General features: G+C 38.4%; 3 protein-coding genes across 7 annotated transcripts in view; 2 read left to right on the top strand and 1 right to left on the bottom strand.

Annotated features, from left to right (window-relative positions):
• Positions 1-1,406: 1,406 nt before the first annotated feature.
• Positions 1,407-3,072, bottom strand: LOC137933932 (caffeic acid 3-O-methyltransferase-like). The gene is made up of 4 exons (XM_068778058.1): positions 2,604-3,072; positions 2,197-2,507; positions 1,978-2,042; positions 1,407-1,825 (listed from the first exon to the last, which is right to left on the bottom strand). Exons 1-4 carry the CDS (start codon positions 3,008-3,010, stop codon positions 1,529-1,531), a joined length of 1,080 nt encoding a protein of 359 aa, XP_068634159.1. The 5' UTR covers positions 3,011-3,072; the 3' UTR covers positions 1,407-1,528.
• A 5,889-nt stretch (positions 3,073-8,961) lies between these two features.
• Positions 8,962-10,895, top strand: LOC137935031 (protein CURVATURE THYLAKOID 1B, chloroplastic). 2 transcript variants are annotated; one of them, XM_068779660.1, is made up of 6 exons: positions 8,962-9,303; positions 9,568-9,692; positions 10,047-10,133; positions 10,238-10,300; positions 10,387-10,424; positions 10,577-10,895. In XM_068779660.1, exons 1-6 carry the CDS (start codon positions 9,132-9,134, stop codon positions 10,632-10,634), a joined length of 543 nt encoding a protein of 180 aa, XP_068635761.1. In that variant the 5' UTR covers positions 8,962-9,131; the 3' UTR covers positions 10,635-10,895. The 2 variants fall into 2 exon arrangements, with proteins under 2 accessions (XP_068635761.1, XP_068635760.1); XM_068779659.1 differs by having other exon boundaries at positions 9,568-9,713.
• A 2,455-nt stretch (positions 10,896-13,350) lies between these two features.
• LOC137934078 (protein LATE ELONGATED HYPOCOTYL-like) overlaps positions 13,351-20,629 on the top strand; it is a 47,778-nt gene continuing 40,499 nt past the window's right edge. The window contains exons 1-5 of one of the 4 annotated variants that reach the window (XM_068778295.1): positions 13,351-13,575; positions 13,684-13,714; positions 13,812-13,986; positions 14,070-14,181; positions 14,563-14,594. In XM_068778295.1, the coding sequence (XP_068634396.1) occupies positions 13,948-13,986; positions 14,070-14,181; positions 14,563-14,594 (183 nt within the window). In that variant the 5' untranslated portion in view covers positions 13,351-13,575; positions 13,684-13,714; positions 13,812-13,947. Of the gene's footprint in view, positions 13,576-13,683; positions 13,741-13,811; positions 13,987-14,069; positions 14,182-14,562; positions 14,595-20,629 lie in introns of all 4 variants that reach the window. The other 3 variants (XM_068778294.1, XM_068778293.1, XM_068778297.1) reach the window with 3 other exon arrangements.

The raw sequence follows: 20,629 nt of genomic DNA, 5'->3' as shown, positions 1-20,629 counted from the left end.
ATCTCTTTATTTGTCACTTGGTAAGAAAAGTAAGTCATGATAAGCACATCATGGTTAATATGTACCAATAAGAAACTCTCTTTCATATGTTATTTGTTTGATTTGTTACAAGCTCATTAGAAACTTCATAAGAGTCAATTTAATTTGTAGTGAAAGAGTAGCTTGAATTACTTCATTCATGATTTAAGCTCATCGATCATAAACTTCATCTTGTCCCACATAAGAATTAATTCAGTAATGATAGAATTGCCTGAATTTCTTCTAAGTTTGCTTATTGATTTAAGCTTTAGTAAGATCCAAAAATGTCATGAAAGGAGGCTACTTCCTTCAGAGTCCAGGGTCCAACCATGTCGATTTCACCATGCTTCTATCAAGGAATTGCTTGACATGCTGGCTTTGTTGTGCTTTGGTGCGGAAATGACCATGCCAATCCAGCATTTCAATTCTACTAAGAGACAATTTACATAGGGCTACATTGTAAGCAAGTAATCTTTGTAATTTGGGTCCAGCCTTGAGTAAGCAAGATCGTTTATTCCCAAGGAGTTTTAGAGAAACCGTTGTAGTTGAGAAGTAGAGGTTGGCAAATTGAATCTGTTGTTATGAGAGCCATAAGACTTTGTGTAAGCAGATGGTGATGAAGACCCCGGTCTAGGCTAGTGTGCCTAGTGAGTTGTTGAAAATCTTTGTATGGGTCTAGCCTTGTGTAACCTATAGCGCTGCTAGAAAATCCTTCTGGGTCTAAGCTAGTGTACTTAATTAATTGTTGTAATTTCGTTGTAGTCAATAGAGTAGGATAAGTCTATATGAGGGTAGCATTGTAACTGGCATTTGAGTTGTTTGAGTTGGGTTCAAATAGCCAACAGGATTCGGCCTTCTATTAGCCATCTCAGTTAATAAAATAAAAAAATTAAAAAGTCACTAAAAATATTTTCCCAACATTGAAATATATCTAGGGCTGATCAAATACGAAAAACCATTTGGTATGAAGATATCTCAGTCGTTCGATCATGATCGGAAGAGAGACAGAGAGAGATTGATATATTGCTAGAAATTATATATGATAAACTTGTGACACTAAAAGAACACATATGCACATAACTGTTAAAAAAAATCAAATGTTCAACCTCAAAGTAAACAATTACACACCGTCGCAAGATGACTTTCATATTACAGATTAATTTATGATTAGAATGATGGTTAATGCATTAGAGTACTTAGAAGTGAGAGAGACTAATATTAAACTGTAACGTGTTATGACTGTCATCCACCATTTATAATTTATAAATGTTCTTGCCTAATTTAAGTTGCAGTAGGCATGATTAGTTATAGAGTCCGATTGACGAAGACTAGTTAATTCAATCGTGACTACTTCCAACTACCATGGAAAATCAAATTGATCCATTCCATCAGGAAAAACACATGAATTTTTATTCAACAAGGGCCAGTTACATGCACATCCTCTTCCAATCTACCAACCATACAAAAACGTGGAAAGCCATAACCAGAGACGAGGAATCAAATCAACAGTCTATTTGTAGAGTTCCATGATCCAGGAATTGTAAACATTGCACAGTGCTTTGAAACCTCTGAAGCCAGACGCCTTGGCCAACTCCTCGAACTCCTTCCTTGTCCTCTCTTTGCCTCCGGGGTTGTGCGCCAACATGATCAGATCTACATGGAAGACGCCGTTGGCTGAAAGATTCGTCTCTGGAGCCTCTGGAACAATGGACTCTGCGATGATCACTTTGCCTGTGTCTGGAAGCGCTTTGTAGCAGTTCTTTAGAAGCTTCAAGCAGTGGGCGTCGCTCCAGTCGTGTAGTATCCACTGCAAAAAACGAAAGCTTCACGGGTCAAATGATTGCTTGCGAGACCTTTTACATAAAGTGGGTTGTGCTGTCATTTCTTTGTTTGAGAGCATTTTACGCCGTCCACTTATACCAAACTCCTAATTATGAAGGGAAGAGACTGATTGGCTACCTTCATGAAAATAGCCTCTGTACTTGGAACTTCGACAAACATGTCTCCACCAACATGTTCGACTCCTGTCACAAGAGATGCCACTCATCTTCAGCACCATCCAGAGATATTTTTATTTAAAAAAAAAAAAAAACTACCAGAGGCATAAAAAGAAAAGATCTCTGCAACGCGGAAAAATACTTTTTTGTGTTGCAGAGGCGAAGTGGGGAAGATGGATACCTGAATAAGAAGGGGCGTCTTCGATCACATGTTGCAGATCAAAATTGATGCCTTTAATATCAGGGTACTTGGAAACGATCAAGTTGAGAGTGGCACCAACGCCCCCACCAACATCTACCAACTCTTTCAGGCCTTCAAACCCGCTATAAGTTTCCAAAATCTTCTTCATTACCAGGGTGGAGTGGTCAGACATTCCTCTGTTGAAGACCTTATTGAATCTGGAATCAGTTCCGTGGTACTCAAAAGCAGTCATTCCGTAAGCCTTGTTGAAGGGGATTCCTCCATCCAGAACTGCATCTTTTAGGTAGTACCTGATTTGAAGATAAAAGTAAATAGATACATATAAATTTATCGAAGGATGAGCAGCTCTTGTTATATGAAATCTGAATGAATGAAGCAGAACTTACCAGCTCTCCATCAGGACCTTATCTTGGTTCATGAGGACCAGAGGGGAAATGGACACGCCGTCCTGGTTCTTCACCAAGAATTTACAGACAGGTGCGAGCCCATACCGTCTCTCGACGCCGCCGGGGACATCGATGAGGGAGCAAGTGAGAACAGAGTAGCTGGCGAGGAGCCGCAGGATGCGGTCGAGCATGGTAGACGCCTCCGGGTTCTGGGTGGGCAGCTGGGATGCGATCTCCGACGGGGAGAGGTAGGCTCCGGGGCCGGCCTTGGCGATGATCTCCAACACGTCGAGCTCAATGGTGGCCTTGAGCGCCATGGGGAGGACGGAGAGACTGGCCAGCTGCATGGCAAAAATGCAGTCCTCGTTGTCGTCGGAGCCTTTGTGATGGTTGAGAGTGGAATCCATGGCTGGCAGGAAGGGGAGTTGCCGAGTTGGGAGAGAAGAGGGTGAGACTTCTTTTGGAGAAGAAAGCTTCTTGGAGGAGAATATAAGGAGGTCAGGGGCTCACCCACCGGGCTTTGTTGGGTCCCCTGCAACGAGTGGGTGAAACATCACGATTTAGAAAAGGAAAAATTCCAATCGAGTTGGTGGAGTGAACTTCTCCCAAGTCTCTTCTAATCCTCTGTTTTTTCTTCCCAGAGTCGGTCTCCAGACGTAGAAAAGCAGCCTCCTCCTGCCTTGCCTTGTAATTCTCTAAATTTTCTTGTCTAAGCATAAGACTGTTTAATAGCTGTCAATGTTGCTTGCCAGTTTGGTAACCTTGCGGCTGTTAATCCTATCATTTTTTGCAAAATCATACAAATTTTAAGAGTATTTGTACAGATATTTTGAGTTTATTAGTTGCAAAAATTAAAGCTTGCGAAGTTGGCTAATCATTAGGATTGGTCTTTGATCCAACTTTACATGGTATCATTTTACATAGATTAATGAATACAAAAATCTTGAATTTATTAGTCGGATAAAAAAAAACCATAGAAACCTTATTTATACAAGTCAATGACACCCAATAAAAAAAATTCATCCCGTCCGTTGACTCACGCATGAGTGGACCCACAAGACCAATTGGGCAACCCAAGTCTGAAAACAAGGGAACGAGCGATCCTCTTTTGCTCTCACCAAACCCAAAGGAGGGGCCACCACTTTCTAGCTCACCGTTGGCAGCTATCATTGACTTTAAGGGCTCCTTCCTTTCAAACAAGGCCACATGGACGAATGTCGATTCTAATGAAGGAACACCAAAACCATATTATAAGGTTGGGAGATGGATAAGATGGATGCTTCTATGTTGAAAGCAAATCATCCTAATTTTACTGGTTTAGTTAAGGAGCGATGTAAGCGTGCAAGATTAAATGTTTTAGTTATAAACGTTACCAAACCAACGAGTCCAAGGTCACGGAGATTGTTTACTAGTACTATTAACTAGGCTTCAATTATAACTAAAAACCCAGAAAACCATTGGGTGGGTGGTATGGATAAGTATCATAAATTTTAGTTATATATACATTTCATCATTTGTACATGGGACATTTCTCGAATAGCCTTCCCACTCAAAACCTGAATTTGACCTTGAAAACCCAAACCGGAAAAAACATAATCCAAAACCAATCCCTTGCCTGCCTTTGTTCTATTATCCTTCGCACTGTAATCATTGTGTCCCGCACTATAAAAATTATACAAAAATTTAAAAATATAAAAATCCCGCAACATCAAACTCTTTTTATATAAGCCATTGGGTACTATTGTCCGAGTATAAAATGCTTTAAAATATTTTTTTTTCTTAAACACCCCTAAAAAACTTATAAAATAGCATTATTCTATCAATAAAATATATCTCATTCATATATTTTCTATTAGAGAGGAACGATCTCTTCGTTCTTCGTCTTCTACGATTTCTTCCTCAATCTCTTTGTTCTTTGTCTTCTCGATGAGGAACAAATTATAGAGGTGAGCAAAGCCTGCTAAAAAGTTATGGAAGAAAAGAAAACTCATGTGCCCCTCTCTCCCCTTTCTCTCTCTCAACTAGAGGTGCTTGCGGCCAACGGGAAATTGTTCTGGCTTTAGACGGGCTTGGCCAACAAGAAGTTGTTCTAGGTAGGCGCATCCTGCAAGTTAGATTAGTCTACCCCTTATTTTTTCTGTTAATTAGTGCCAATTTTTTTAGTTTTAATGGTGGTTTTAAAGTTCTATTTCTACTTTTTTTAAAATTGCTTAATAAACTGTTTGTAATATATTGAAATAGCCATTTGCAATAAATCTCAACTGTAATAGAATGGCCAGTTCTATTTCAATAAATTATTGCCATTTAAAATGGCCATTACCAGCTCGGTAAGTGTGCTCGGTTTATAAAAACAACTTGTGGGACTACATTGAAGTGTCTACATTCTAAACGGACTAGTTCAAAAAGTCCAAAGTGTCATGGTCAATGTATTAGATGAATAAGCATTTCATTAGTTCCGACGCTAAATTGCTTGAGGACTCTCAGACCATGAGAGTCGTCAAATACTTCAATAAGTTAACTTCTAGGTATCAAATCATGTTGTAGTGCTTCAGTTGGGCTTGTGGTTGTCATCCAAGAAATTGCAGTTATTGTCTATTCAGCGTACATTATCAATTGCATGTGTAGTTGGGTATTGTAAGTGCGCCTGGTTGTCCAAAGGAACAAATATTTTACAACTTCTGGAAATCCTTTGTAGCCATGGTAGACCTAAAAAAACAAATTGAAAATACAGACAAAGATTCCTCAAAAGAAAGTATATTTGTTGAAAAAAAAATAGTGACAAAACTTCTTCACAGTCTAACAATATATGCACAGGATAACATGAGCCTAAAACTTCTTCATAGCTCAACAATATATGCACAAGATAACAAATGTTAGTGCCATAATTCCTCTTCCAACGAGGGACTTAACACAACACACCATCACACAATTCCTCTCTATAATGCTGTTGAGGCTCTATAACAGAACCTAGGTGCTCCCTTGGGTCATTTAGTTAAAGTGTGAAGTACAATGGTTGTCCTTGTATTTTTTCTGATGTTGTTGCTATTGCTTCTTGTTCTAGCCTTTCTACTCTTTAATACAAACAATAGAGGAAGATCCCTGAGTAGAATCATGTCAGGTCCATTATGAACCCCTTACATAATAGAAATTGTTTCTATCTCCTCTCTCATCTATGTGTTTACATTTATTTGTTAATCTTTCTTTTTTTGGATTTATCTTTGTTGTTTGGATTTTTTTTTAATTTTTAATTTTTTTTGTAGAGTAAGAATGTCAACACCTCATGCTTAATTGACACCACTAATTAACACTAATTCTAGTGTAGCCTTAGATAGTGACTCGACTCCACTAGAGTCGTATCTCCTTAGAACTGCTAATGTAAAGATGAAGGTACCCTAAATGAAGAAGCAGGTGACTCTATCTAGAGTTCAAAAAGATAAAAAGGGTTTCATGTGTGATTGGAATTCAAAGAAGTCTCACTTATTGATGGTACAAAAAAAACTCAATTTGCTAGAATAAGAGTACTCATTGCTCATTAGATTCTTATGCACGAACATCCATTCATGATAGTAGAAGAGAATGGACTTAATTTTGTAATGAAGATGGCAAATGTGAATTATGAAAAAATATCCCGTAAGACGATTAAGAAGGAGTGTATGGAGGTATACGAGGTTGGAAAAACAAATTAAAAACTTTGTTAAAAGGGATTAACAAGATTAGTCTTACTATAAATCTTTGGAAATCCAAAAATCACAAGATTGAATACATGATAATTACTGGGTATTTTATTGATAGTAATTGGAAACTACAAAAACGAATCTTGAGTTTTGTGCATGTTCCTCCTCCTCGTTGTGATATTGTCATAGCATATGTTATTTAGAAGTGTTTTCAAGATTGGGATATAAAAAATAAAGTATTTAGTATCTCAGTTGATAAGGCTGCATATAATGATGTTTGTCTGAGAGTTTTAAAAATGATATTTCAAAAAATAGGAAATTAGTTTGTGGTGAAAAGTTATTCCATGTGCGTTGTTGTGCGCATATTCTGAACTTATTAGTCCAAAATGTTCTTACTCAAATTAAGGATATCATTGAGAATGTGCGTGAGAGTGTCAAATTTATAAATATGTCTAAGGCTAAACTTCACACTTTTTTTGAAATTGTGCAGCAACTGCAACTAGGTGCAAAAAGGTTGGTTATTGATTGTCTAACTATTTGGAACTCCGCTTATGACATGTTGTGTTCTGCATTAAAATTCAAAATGCATTCCTTAGATTTAAAGATAGAGAACCAACTTATGATTGTTTGCCAAGTCTTAATGAATGGGAAAAGGTTAAAATGATGTATGGGATTCTAGAAGTTATTTATGTAGTCACTAATACAATTTCTGAGAGTGACTACCGTACTTCTAATTTGTACCTTAGTGAGGTATATAGGGTAAAAGAAGTTTTGTATTTTTATTATACTAATGAAAATATTTTCATTAAGACAATGGTTGATAGAATGAAAAGGAAATTTGAAATGTATTGGGGTGAATGCAATTTGTTGATGGTTATTGCTTTAGTTTTGGATCCAAGGGTCAAATTAAGATTGATTGAAATGTGTTTTTCAGATATATATTATGAGTAAAAAGTTATAATGAATATAAACTTAGTTCGACAGACCTTATATGACATTTATGATGAATATGTATCCATATATAATGTGGAGATTAATAATGAAGGGATTGCTTCAAGTACTAGCTCTACGAGTGTTTCCACAAATCGTAAGTCACATTCTTCATCAATTTCACGTTGGTCAAAGTTAATGACTTATGTGAAACAAGCGGAAGTAGTGAATTCACTAAAGTTATAATTGGAAAATTATCTTAAAGAAGGTGTGTATATGTGAGAGGAAATATCACAATATGATTTTAATGTTTTGGAATGGTGGAAAGTAAATAATTTAAAATTTTGGGTATTATCTAAGATGGCAGCAGACATCCTTGTAATTCTCATATCAACATTAGCTTCAGAGTCTACGTTTAGTTATGGTGGTAGAGTAATAGACCCATATCATTCTTCATTGGCATTAAATACAGTTCAAGCTTTGATTTGTGCTGGTGACTGGGTTCGGGCTCTTCACGGTGTTTTGAATAATTATTTATTATGATATTTTGAGTAAGTTTTTTAGTTTTATTTATTAAATTTTTGTTTGATGATTATTGCGTGAGGAGAAGAATGTGGAGATAATGCTACTAATTACTTGATTTTTCATCTTTTTCTCATCATGGTAATTTTAATATTTTTCACTACATTAAGTAAATACTAGTGAAAGAGTATTTTTTATGAGATAATAATAAAATTTATTTTATTTTTTTGTCATAGTTGGAGATTTTCTCATGTGGGGACTTAGTATATTGTTTTCTATCATAAAGAGAAAAAACTATAATTTATAAATTTATACTTGATTTATAGTTTTTATTTCGGTTATTGTAAATTGATATTGATATTCCATTTAATTTTTTGTATTTGATTATTATATAAAGTTTATTCATAATATTATGAAGTGTTTATGAATAATTTTATATAAAGTGTATAGACAATTTTATGCCGGTATTATATACATAAGTTATACCCAAATTTAAATAGAGGTCATGCATTATACCCAATTTTATATAAAATATATGCATAATTTTATATACAATTTAAATTTATTTGACTTATATTTTTTTCAAATTTTTAAATATATGTTACATCTCGAGCTCTATTGATGCCGGCCCTAGCCGGCCTAGAGTCTCTCTTGGGGTACCCATCGTTTCGAGTCACCACCGCACGTGTCAAGATTGAGAAGCTGGCGAGAAGGCGAAGTATGCGTTCAAGCACGGCGGTGGCGTCTGGGTTTTGCGTGGACATCGTTGTCGTTCAAGGGGTTGCGCCGGTTAACCAGGGAGTCAATGTGTCACGCGCCCCTCAACCTCTCCCTATTTATATAGCCCTTAAATTCTACCCAGAAATTGTTACCTAAAATTTATTCAAATTCAATTATCTCATATGCCTAAAATCCGTAAAAAACCATATCCAAATCCGTCTTGATAAACACCCCAACGCGCATGGGCCACCCTGATACTTACATAGCCACCAACCGAAGCTGTAGAACGTGTAAAATGTTCAGTAATAGCAATATGAGTGGTTTAGAGTGAATATTCCACATAAAGTCTGCCCATACTGACCCTTCCAAAGATAATGGAAAATTTTCTGCAAACTCCTTTAGATCAAGAGAAAATATCTCATAGACAAAATGGATAACGAGGAAACAGCTTTCCACAAATAACAAAAAAGGAGATCCACTTCTTGCAACCCACCCAATGAGACATCGCCACACGAGCACAATCGAGGTGGCTTGCGAGGAACGAGTGGCCGTCGACCTCTAGACCTGAAAGGAGCAGGATCGCTACCGCATCACCATCACCACCTTAACCGGAGTTCCTCTGTTGCACCTAGTTACGTGATACACAGACGGGAGTGACTTCTCGGTCCATATCCTCGGAGCCATGGCCTCGACTTCTACCGCCGTCACTCTGTCCTCTTCTTCGATTCTCATCGATGGTAAGGCCCCAAGGCAGCAACCGGCTTCCCTCCATTGCATCACCCTCCCCACTCTCTGTCCGCCGCCCGTTGCGCCACTTCAGAGCCGTTCGCAGGGGTGGAAAACAACTGCTTACTGTAAGTATACAATGCTCTCAAGATTAATTGCCTGTAGTGCGTCTACAATCTCTTTAGTTTTTCAATAGATGGAGGAAAATTCAGGAAGGGAAATGAGGAATTGTTAAATGGGTGCTAATAAAACAAATCGGATTGCTGAAATCCGAGAAAATTTACCTCGGTCTTATCTCATTCGTGGAAGTTCCATTCCAGGAGACAGCCCTGCTACCTTACTAGCAATTACTGACTGGAACGAACTACGATTAATGGGTTCTGTTGTTTCAGGTCGCAGGATTGCAAGGAATGTGATGGTCATGGCCACAGGGGACGTGCCAGCAGTAACAACAGGGGATGTGCCGGTCGTGACCGCCGTTGATGCACCAGAAGCCTCTACTGAACTTCCTGAAATTGTGAGAACCATTCAAGAAGCGGTAATATAGAAAAACTTCACATCTTTGATCTTACTGACTAAGAAAAGGAATCATTTTACTGTTTTTGTTTTCTTTAAGAACTTGAATAGTGACGAAATTAGCACCTTTTGATCATTTCAGAGTAGGGGAATTGAGAGGAGTGAGAACTTATAATCACCTCGCTGAAATGAATCTTTTTGTTAGCAAAAAAAAGCCTGTTTAATTATGCTTCTGCAAGAAAACATCTGGATAAAAAATGTAGCTTAGAAATGGCCCTCGTAGGACTTCTGTACATATTCTTGAACACTATTCATCAGAAGGTGACATGATTCAGTTGCTGCACTTTGCTTGTAGTGGGATAAAGTCGAAGACAAGTATGCGGTGACTTCTCTTGGAGTAGCTGCGGTGGTGGTACTTTGGGGTTCAACAGGGTTGATCTCGGTGAGAGTATTAACAGCTAGCATCTTTACTTAAAAGCATGGTTCTCTGAGTCTGCTGTGAATTTATTTGATTATAGAGTCTCATGGCATGATTTTTTCAAACAGGCAATTGATAAGCTTCCTCTCGTCCCCGGGATTCTTGAACTAGTGGGCATCGGTTACACGGGGGTAATTTACCTTTCTTATTTCTCTGTCTTGCTGGTCTTCCTGTTTACTGTTTACTGATAAAGGCTCTGGTTACTCTCTGCTTGCAGTGGTTTGCATACCAGAACCTGGTTTTCGAGCCCGACAGGTATAAGCAGTCTTCCCTCTGTTATTCTTGCTAAACACCTGGATGAACAAAAGATTTTGAGTATTTCCCAGCATCTGATGATGTTGATACTGTAAATCTTCAGTTATTAAACCGCAATTTTCATGCAAAAACTCTGCTAAATGTCATTTCAGGGAAGCACTGATAAAGAAGATCAAAGATACTTACAGCGGCATCATTGGAACAAGCTGATGAAGTGTCTAACATCGCCGTCATTACAGGCAGCTGTTGATATGAGGTGAAGTTTATCAGATTTTGGATGCAGCTATCTTTCTGGAGAGCGGGATCTGGTCTTTGAAGATGTTGTAATCAACCATTAATTCTCTCAAAAAAATTTACAAGCTTCTAATCTCTAGAAGAATTCCCATGTCAGACTCTCGTCTGTGTATGAATCTTAATATTTCTGTATCCATTTCTCTCCAAGTAAAAATAAATGAGGATAGGTCCTGTGAACGGTGGGCTGATATTGTTTGGATTGAAATTCGCTAAAAAAAGAAAATGATGCCTCTGAGAGCAGGCCTGTCAATAGATCACTAAAATGGGTTCCTTTCGTCTCATACGATTCAAAGGCCTCTAATATAAAGGCATCATATTTTTTTTCAGCAAATCCATACCTCTTTTCTGAATCTAAACCATCTCTGCAACAGTGGCAACCATAGTTGGATACTTGGCTTTGGTGCTGGAACAAGCTATTCTGCGTTGTTTCCAACCTTTCATGAAATGAGTCTAAATCCCAAAAATATTATTACCCACTGACTAACTTCATAGTTTTCAGATTACTTGTCCAATTAGATTCAGAATATCCAACGAGCTAGTCAAGACTTGAGTGTTGTCTGTTACAAGCCTATAAAAATTCACTTGCCACTCCAATGCTTTTCACACATAATAAAATCCACTTCGGAGCTTCGATGTGATTTGTTAGTGTTCATAGATAGGGTTGGGCATCAAGTCCGGTTTTATAAGGAACCCGACCTGACCTGAACCCTACCTGAACCTGACTCACATATGAGATACAAATATAAAATGGGGTTGAAACGGTTCGGATTTATAAGGATGGGGTGGGGATGGTTGGGTTTAAGTCGGTTTACAAAGATGGGGCAGGGATAATGTTACAAGGATAGTGACCGGGTCGGGTTCGGGTTTTGATAATAAACCCATCCCCCACCCAACTCGCGTCCACTCCTATGCATGAACTGGCATACTTTGTTAACCACCGATCACCTTATTATGAGAATTTCTCTCAAAACTACAGAAGCCATAATAGTTTAACAAGAGAACAATCCTGATTTCTCAAGCATATCTAATATGGCCTATTTTATATGTGATAATTGGATGTAATTTGAAAAGTGGTAATCTCAATCTCCAAAAACTATTTTAGTAGCCTAAAGTCCTTCATCTAAAAATTTCTAAGAAGCAAAGTCTAGAGCTCAGTGGACACCACCCTAGCAAGTAGGACAATTAGGATAATTAGAGTATGTCGCCACTCAAATTCAAACCGAGATGCTTTGGCATTGCTTTCTAAGAGCATTGTGTCCACCAATTTGGCTATGGTGACAAGATCGAAATAATAATTAGTCCATAGTAGAAATAATTAATCATTTATATTGATTGGTTTTGTTTAATTATGTAGAAATAAAATCTGAAGAATTAACTTGAGAAATGCATTAATTTTATTTAGTAAACTATCTAGAAGATTAATAATTATATGTTCACTTTTAAATTTTTTTATTGAATATATGGTAATATTTAAAAGTGACATGAATACAATGTTTATATTTTAACTATTATTTCTATTTTTCCCCTGCAACATACATAGTCTCCTTCCACTTCCAGCTACATCCATTATTCAAATGCAACACTAGGTACATGTCCATATCAAGACAGTTGTTGGCACTAGTGGGTTCTTGTGAATTGAATGGAGATAAGGATGTGTAATATATTGAAACAAATGGGAGGACCACAACTCTCATCCATGGCTAAAAAAGGGGAGACCGGACCCCTTCCATTGTTGCCAAGAGGGCCTCATCACTCTCCTGCCATAGAAATATATAGAGAATGTGGGGAGGAGAGGAGAGAAATGAACCATGGTTCAACAAAGATGAGTCTCCTTTTATAGGATCTCTCAAAATGGATAATTTGTATACCCTTTTATCACATCCCCTATAACAATAATTGCCTCCATGATATGATGGACCCTACCTGGTACTTATAAGCCCTATGTTGTTTGAGTGCATTTGATGCATAGACATAGAGAGAAATAATGAAGGTACCTTAAATATTTTTAAATGTTATAGTTAATACTTAAAAATTTTTAATTGTCTATTAATTAAAAATTAAATGATATTAAATCATAAATTATTTAAAATAATTTTATAGGGACATCTACTATGTAATTTTTATTATAATATTTTAATAAAATTTATTTAAACATAATTTTTTAGTAATTTTCAAGGCTCTTCCTCCCCTTCATTCTCCTTTCTTTTAGCAAAATCATGCCGAGATTATAAACCACAACGGCGGACAAAGAAAGAAAGTTTAAAAAGATGTCGCCACGTGAAAAGGAAAAGAGCAGTGGAAAAGGCATTCAGAAAACCACGTGGCGGCCGTTCTTGCGGTGCCACCTTGGACGGACCTGTCCGTACGATCGTGAGCAACTCAGGCTGTGGGCCTAGTCACCTTGGAATCGCTTTTACGCGCTTCCGTTGCTTCCCCAATCCCCACCTCAAACCGGAGGCCAGCTATCTTTGTGGATGAAACAAGTTGCTTCTCTCTCCTCCACGCACCAAAAAGCGCCGTGCGATCGATGCGCATTAAACTGGCCACTAACATCCTGCCACTTTTCGTCATATCGTGCACCCTCGCCAAACTCCCGACATCTCCGCCACTTTCAGCCTCAAATAAAACACAGTTTTTTCGCAACCCAAAATTCCGAAAATCTTCAAGAAAAATTGTGGCTGAGATTTGCTTCACTTGTCTCTCACTGTTTCTCGCTTCGCCCAACTTCCTCCAGCTTTTCAGGTTTCACTGTCGGACTTTTTCAGGAGGTAGCAGCGGGTTGAGTCCTATATTCTCCTTTGCTTGAAGGAGATCCGAACTCCCGGCTGGATTTGATCTTTAATGGCGGCCGCACGAGGTGTGTTTTGTCTTTAGCTTTACAAATTACGATATTAAGGTTTTAAGCGCTTCAAGAATGATCCAGGTTCGGTGGATTGGTATTGGTTTTCTAATTATTGTCTTTTAGATTGTAAGGTTTGGGCGTCCAGTTCATTTCGGTGAGGATTCAAAAAATCGGATTCAGGTAGTTATTTTGTATGAGGGGAAGATCTCTTTTCTGGAAACTGCCTTTTTCTTCCTTTTTTTTTTTTGCAGTGAGTAAGGGTGATGAAGTCTCTCAATTGGTCGCGCGGTATAAGTTGGAGGTAGGAAATGAAAGAAGTCTGGACTGGCTGTGGATTAGGGAGAAGTGGAAGCTCGAGACCTTGCCTGTGAAGGTCGGAATCTCAGGATGGAACCTTATTCCTCTGGAGAGGAATTAGTTATAAAGGTGATTGGCTGCTCGAGTCAAGCTTCATAATTTGGATTACATAAAAGTAGTAATTTCGAAATGACTTCGTGGTCTTATGGTAGACAAGGAAGCCATACACGATCACGAAGCAGAGAGAGAGATGGACAGAGGAGGAACATAACAGGTTTCTAGAAGCCTTAAAACTGTATGGGAGAGCTTGGCAACGGATAGAAGGTTATATTTCTGACTTCGTTTTCTAATTTTAACATTATATGGAATTCTACTATTGCTAGATGTCTTCACGAAAGTTCATAATATCTTTATCTGTGGTCATCTTGCCTTATGCTGTTCACATGATGTATACCACTGTATTAGTTAAACATTTAAGTCATGGAATAATTCGTTTAATTAAATTATTTCTTTTTCAATTTGAATCATAGTGCTAGAAATGATTTTTTTGAAAGAGAAATGAATTGTTTTTATATTTACTTTGATATCTGCATGATTATATGATTTGGAATATGATATCCTTACTTTGATTACTTGTAGTCTTTCCATGGACCACAGAAAGAAAGACTGCAGAAAGTTAATTGACAAAGTCAATCTCTTCTACAGGCTGTTCCTGCAGATTGGTTTCTTATCCGAAGGTTCAAGTGTTCTACAAAGAGAGTTAGACTTTTTTAAGAGAGAAACACGGGCTTCCAAAACATCAGCAAGATTACAAGGAAATTTTTTTTTTTTATATAATTGAAAACTCCTTCGAAATTGTAGACTAACTCTTATCTCCTTGGTTGAGTCCTTGAATTGCTTGAAATAAAGAAAGCTTAAAACACTAGAGCACACAAAGAGATAAAAGTGGCAGAATTATGGATCTAATATATTGTCTATTATGATCATGTGGGACCCAACCTATGGAATAAGTTTAAGGGTCTAGATTTTTTGCATTTCACAAGTTTTAGAGCTTTTTTGTGTATTATTTAGGCACCTAACTTGTGGGTTCAAAGCGGGCACCATGTCTTGTTGTTGAATCCCAAAGGAGGCAATCGATGAAAAGGCCACCTGGTGCTAAGTAAGAACCATCAGAAAAACATGGTATGGAGTGAAAGTTGTCATAAGATGAGGCAATCTATGGAAAAAGGCTACTTGGTGCTAAAGTGAGGGCAGTGAAAAATTAGATTAGGCCTACTTCTTCCAGAGTGTAACTCGTCATCTAGTGGGTTATTGTTACGAGTGATGAATAAGAGTGATACTATGTGGTTCAACTTCAGGTATGGACATTAGGTTGGGCCAACCATTATATGATGGGTTTAATGATTTAGCTTTCCATATTCCGCAAGCTCTGAAGCTTTTGGCCTATAAATTAGGTACCAAACTTTATCTTGTTTGCGCAATAACTAATCCATTTTGACGATTCACAATTCCTTAAAGGAAAGCAGCGAAAGAGGTATTATGAAGGAAAAATCTAACAAAGGACATCATTTAGGAAGAGTAACAATCAAAAGAGAGAGCACCATGTGTTAGAGACACAGAAACTTATAGTTCAAGGAAAAGTCTTGATTTTATATTCAGAAGCAGTCTTACATTCTAGTTATATCAGCTCTCACCTTCTGTTACGCATTCCTCGCTAATTTGCTTAGACCATAAGAGTTTTTCTCTCCATACACAATTTCCAACAACACCCAAAAGAAGCCTGTCTTCTGTTGCCTCCTTTTAGCTCTAATTACAGAGCTATATTACATACTGTGGTGGATGAAGAGAATTAAAAATTGAGGGATTGAAGATGATTGCAGCAGCTCTGCAAGAGTGCTGCTTTTTTAGCTCATAAAAAAACCTTGATAGTCACCTGTCTTTCTGTGATTCCAAGTAAGCTGGTGACAAAGGGAATTAGCAGCTACCAGCAACGCACTCTGAACAGCTCGGTGGTCAACAAGCCCTGTTTTTCCTGCTTCTTCCCTTGCTACTCATGGCTATCATCTCAGAACCAACTGAAGATGCCAAAGAAGAAGAATTGCTAAAAAAGTAAAGAAAGAAACTGAATCCTGCAACTCCATTGTTGGTTGTTGCTTTGGTTATTGTCGTCTCACCTTCTTCGACTTGGTCTGGGCCCACTGCTGTCTCCAGGTTCGCTTAAGCACCATCAACATAATATGAAGAAAGAATCATAGGCGGTTTGCTCTTGTCAAGTGCAGAAGAATGCGGCTATATGAAGGGATGATATGAGCAAAGTTACAGGTGGTAGCTGTTTTTTGGGGTGATGCATTCATCCTTTGAATTTCAGTGGATTGTGAGTTCCGAATTTTGGACCTAATTAGAGACTGAAGACAAATTCAATCCAATACAATAAGCCACATCTGATGTGTAGACCCAATGTGAAGAACTACATCCGAGTCTCTGATCTATGTGCAGATCCAATGTTGCAGACTGTATGCGAGCCACAAACCCACCTTCACATCTGTAGAATTTAGAACTCCTTCATAATGATCTCGAGCCAAAGAGGGAAAGGAGAAGAAGAAGAAGGTGGAGAAGAAGAGAAGAAGAGAGAGTTTTTTTTTTTTTTTTTAAATGATGCTGAATTTTATTAAGACAAAAGCTCAAAAGATCAATTTACAAAGGGGGGAAGCCTTCCCAAACAATGAGAGATTGCTGGGAAGTTCCGAATTTAGCCAATTTATAAGCCAAAGAGTTGGCTGATCTAGGAATGAGATTCCAATTACAATGAATAGAAGACACAATATCAGCAATACAATCGGTGATAGGCCTGTGACACCAAGGGGGGGAGCTATCTTTTGAACACCAACTGATAACAGTCTTTGAGTTTCCTTCAATAATTAGCATGCCATGGAGACGTTCCTTGAAGATTTCGAGGCCGAATAGAGAGCACTTACTTCAGTAGTATTTGAATCGGCCATGCCCACCGGCCCAGCATAAGAAATAATAGGGTCTCTATTGTTGCCTCTGAAAACACCACCTGCTCTAGCTGGCCTATCATAATTGAGTTTGATGTAGTCGCAAGGAGGAGGATCCCAGATGGCCATAATCGGAGTCCTGCAAGGGCCTATCATATGAGCGATCAACCTCTAGTTTTCCCGAAGAGAAACACTCTATAGAGCGGCAAACTCCTTTTTGGTATGTAACCAACCCACGATAAGGCCCACAACATGTGAAGCTGTATTGTCTGGGGTGCTAGCTTTGGATTTAAATCTCCGGTTATTTCGCTCGAGCCATAAGCACTAAGGGACATGTGCAAGACATACCGAAAGAATTAACTTGCCCAACCGAGGAAGGCGGATCCCCCTTACCATCTCATAGGTGCCGAAGAGGTTCTGATGAAGCTCCATTTGGAGCCCTATCTTCTGAAAAATCTTCATCCGGACTTGCTAAGAAAATTTACAATGTAAGAGAACATGCTGGACTATCTCATCGCATACACCACAGAGGGGACATGAATGGTCAGGGGCGGTGAAACCTCTTCTATGAAGGTTGTCACAAGTGAGAATCTGTTCTTTGATGGCCGACCACACGAAGAACTTGATTTTGCTTGGCGCAGAGAGTTTCCATGCCAAGTTTGCCTTGTGCTCATGCATACTGAGAGTAGGCAGATGTAACAATGAATCGGCCATTGATGTTGGGCCTCCAAGTCAGTTTGTCAACTGCTTGTTCCTGGATAATAGTATTGTTGAGTCTGGATAGGAGAGAGAAAAAAGCTGAAGTTTCCTCATCATTTAGTCCCCGATGAAACAGGAGACTCCACGACTGATCCCTCCATGAGTCAGCCACCGAGCAAGAGAGGTCTCTAGCCACCCTATAGAGTCTCGGGAAGTCCTTCGAGAGGGGGTGGGGGCTACACCATTCATCCGACCAGAAAAAGGAGGGTCCTTCCATTGTCTGTGTGAAAGGAAGTAGCATCTCTGAATACTGTGAGGAGCTTATAAATTGATTTCCATATCAGGGATAGGAGGTGAGTGACACCCCCCTCTTCCCACTAGGCACCCGAAAATTGAAGGTAAAATCTGACCATATCTCTCCATAGGCTGTTATGCTTGATGTTGAAGTTCCAGATCCATTTGAGCATAAGAGCTTTGTTCATTGCCTTTGTAGGCCGGATGCTTAATCCTCCCTCGGTGCAGGGCTTGCAAATATCCTTCCAACTAACCAAATAATATATTTGAAGGTGTCTTCTGATCCTCTCCAGAGAAAGCGACGATGGATGGCGTCAATCTTGGAGCAAACGGAGGTCGGATAGTGCATGAATGATAGCAGATAGTTTGACAACTCTGCCAAAAAAGACTTGAGGAAAGTGAGATGCCCCGCTGTAGATAGAAGCTTACCCCTCCAAGTAGCTAGTCTCTTCTCAAATTTCTCAATGAGGGGGGACCAGAGCAACGCCGAAGGCCGAGAGTCAAAAAGTGGAGCCCTAGATACGTAACTGGCAAATTTCCCAAGGAGCATCCCAAATAGTCAGCCATACCCCGAAGCTCAGTTGGATCAATGTAGTAGCCTAGAAGGGCTTTCTTCCTTGGATGTGTGGGCATGAGCCCACCTTCTAACACTCCTCCTTAAGCTGGAGGAAAAAAGGCTTCATAAATACCTAGCTTGCCACATATAAAATATAGGATCTTAGACGTAACCGGTTTAGTAAGAATATCCGCTACTTGCTCTTGTGATGAAAAATGTTTGAGAGAGATTATACCCGCTTGAAATTTCTCCCGTATAAAGTGGCAATCCACCTCAATGTGTTTGGTCCTTTCATGGAAGACCGGATTTGAAGTGATATTAATAGCTGGTTGGTTATCACAATATAGACCTATAAAACCTCTTTTATAAAATCCTAATTCGATAAGAAGGGACCTAATCCATAGGAGTTCACTGACTGTGTGAGCCATAGCCCTATATTTTGCTTTTGCACTAGATCTCGTAACCACGTTTTACTTCTTGCTTCTGCATGTAACCAAATTCCCTCCAACAAGAGTGCAATATCCAGAAGTGGACTTCTTGTCATCAGGTGATCCAACCCAATCTGCGTGTGAGAAAATTTCTATGTTAAAGTGGTCATTTTTATTTTAAAACAATCCTCTTCCTTGGCCTCCTTTTAAGTATCGTAATATCCTTTCCAAGGCTTGCCAATGGGTAAGTTGCGGTTTATGCATGTACTGACTCACCACACTTACAGTAAATTTTTTGTTCTCTCTCATTTTATTAATACATCTTTATAAAAAAAAAGCTATCGTGCGGTAGATAAGTTTGCCCACAAGTCTTTGATATTTGCCAATATCAATATCTTCTCCAAAACTTGCACATAATTTAATATTCGCATCCATTGGTGTGTTAGTTGGGCGGTTCCCCATCATTCATGTTTCTTCGAGGAGGTCCAAGACATACTTCCTCTGAGATAATATTATCCCAAACTTGGACTGAAGGACTTCTATGCCTAGAAAATAATTTAGAAGTCCAAGATCTTTAGTTTTAAATTCATGACATATCATGTTTTTTACTTCTTGTTTGCTATTCGCATCATTGTTGGTTAAGACAATATCATCAACATATACAACAAATAATATCTTTCCTTTTAAGGTATCATTAATAAATACCGAACGATCTACTGAGCACCGACAAAATCCAAACCGTAGTAGTGTTTGGCTAAATTTATCAAACCAGGCCCGATGGGACTGTTTAAGCCCATATAAGGACTTCTTTAAGCGGGCATATGGACTCCTCCTCAACCACATAACCAGGTGGTTGAATCGTATAAATTTCCTCGCGTATAAGAAAGTTTAGACTTTTTTATCGGTTCCCTTTGGGTTTCTATCGCTGTCTTTTGAGTGACAAACATTACCTTCTTTAGTGAATATTATCACTATTTTGTTCACAATCCTTTAAGATTGGTTTCGACTCTTGCTTTGTCACCATTTTTTTACTTTTGAGAGTGTGTCCGATTGAAAACCTATCCTTGAAACGCCTTGATGGAAGAGATAATTACTACAACTATTTATTTTTTTCTTTTTTGTTTCAAACTGGGATCATTGTTGTTACCTCCCAATTTGAGGGGGAGAATAGAAGGAGAAAGATGAAGGATGGGGTAAGTGACATAATCTACCATGAAGGACTTTATAAGCTGAATCAAATCAGGTCACATTCATTACTCTATTGATTTGATGTACGTCCTCTTCTTATTTTTTTTATGTAAAAGAATTCATGTTGGAAGTTGAGTGCTGCAGTGGTTGCGCCTCCTTCCGAATTCCACGTTTAAGAAGAAGAAGAAGAAGAAGAAGAAGTATAATTTACAATGAAGAATTCTATGTATTGTGGTAATAAAATTTTATGTGACTAGAATATCCAAGTAAGGGGGAGAACAAGATGAAGACTACAAGTACGATGTGAACACGAACAAGATGAATCAAAGCTATAATCAAAATTTCTTGACCAATAGTATTTGCGAAGTGAAATTACAAACACCAACTTGAGGGGGACAGTGGCCAAGACAGAGATGCCATTGGTATGGAGATATTGAAGTCGTCAATGCAGTAAACCGTTCTGATCAACACCTTCTTCTAAATAGTATAAAACCATTCTGTTTGCGACCCCTACCACTCTTTTTTGTTTGTTTTGAGGTCCTAAAACCCACAACAAAAGAAAAAAGGTGACAAAACTATTAAGTTGTTTAGTAATTTGACTGACAAATAAT

The sequence above is a fragment of the Aristolochia californica genome, unplaced genomic scaffold (genome assembly GCF_029961685.1).
Source record: "Aristolochia californica isolate CCGP_79_NKW_82.1479 unplaced genomic scaffold, dmAriCali1.0.hap1 SCAF_6, whole genome shotgun sequence".
NCBI lineage: Eukaryota > Viridiplantae > Streptophyta > Magnoliopsida > Piperales > Aristolochiaceae > Aristolochia > Aristolochia californica.
This window is presented reverse-complemented; position numbering and strand designations above follow the sequence as displayed.

Excerpts from the sequence above, each read along its gene's own strand:
- LOC137933932 (XM_068778058.1), bottom strand. The coding sequence starts at position 3,010 with ATGGATTCCACTCTCAACCATCACAAAGGCTCCGACGACAACGAGGAC. Across the intron at positions 2,043-2,196 it reads AGACGCCCCTTCTTATTCAG|GAGTCGAACATGTTGGTGGA; the intron begins GTATCCATCTTC and ends CTCTTGTGACAG. Across the intron at positions 1,826-1,977 it reads CAGAGGCTATTTTCATGAAG|TGGATACTACACGACTGGAG; the intron begins GTAGCCAATCAG and ends CGTTTTTTGCAG.
- LOC137935031 (XM_068779659.1), top strand. The coding sequence starts at position 9,132 with ATGGCCTCGACTTCTACCGCCGTCACTCTGTCCTCTTCTTCGATTCTC. Across the intron at positions 10,134-10,237 it reads GTTCAACAGGGTTGATCTCG|GCAATTGATAAGCTTCCTCT; the intron begins GTGAGAGTATTA and ends TTTTTCAAACAG. Across the intron at positions 10,301-10,386 it reads TGGGCATCGGTTACACGGGG|TGGTTTGCATACCAGAACCT; the intron begins GTAATTTACCTT and ends CTCTGCTTGCAG.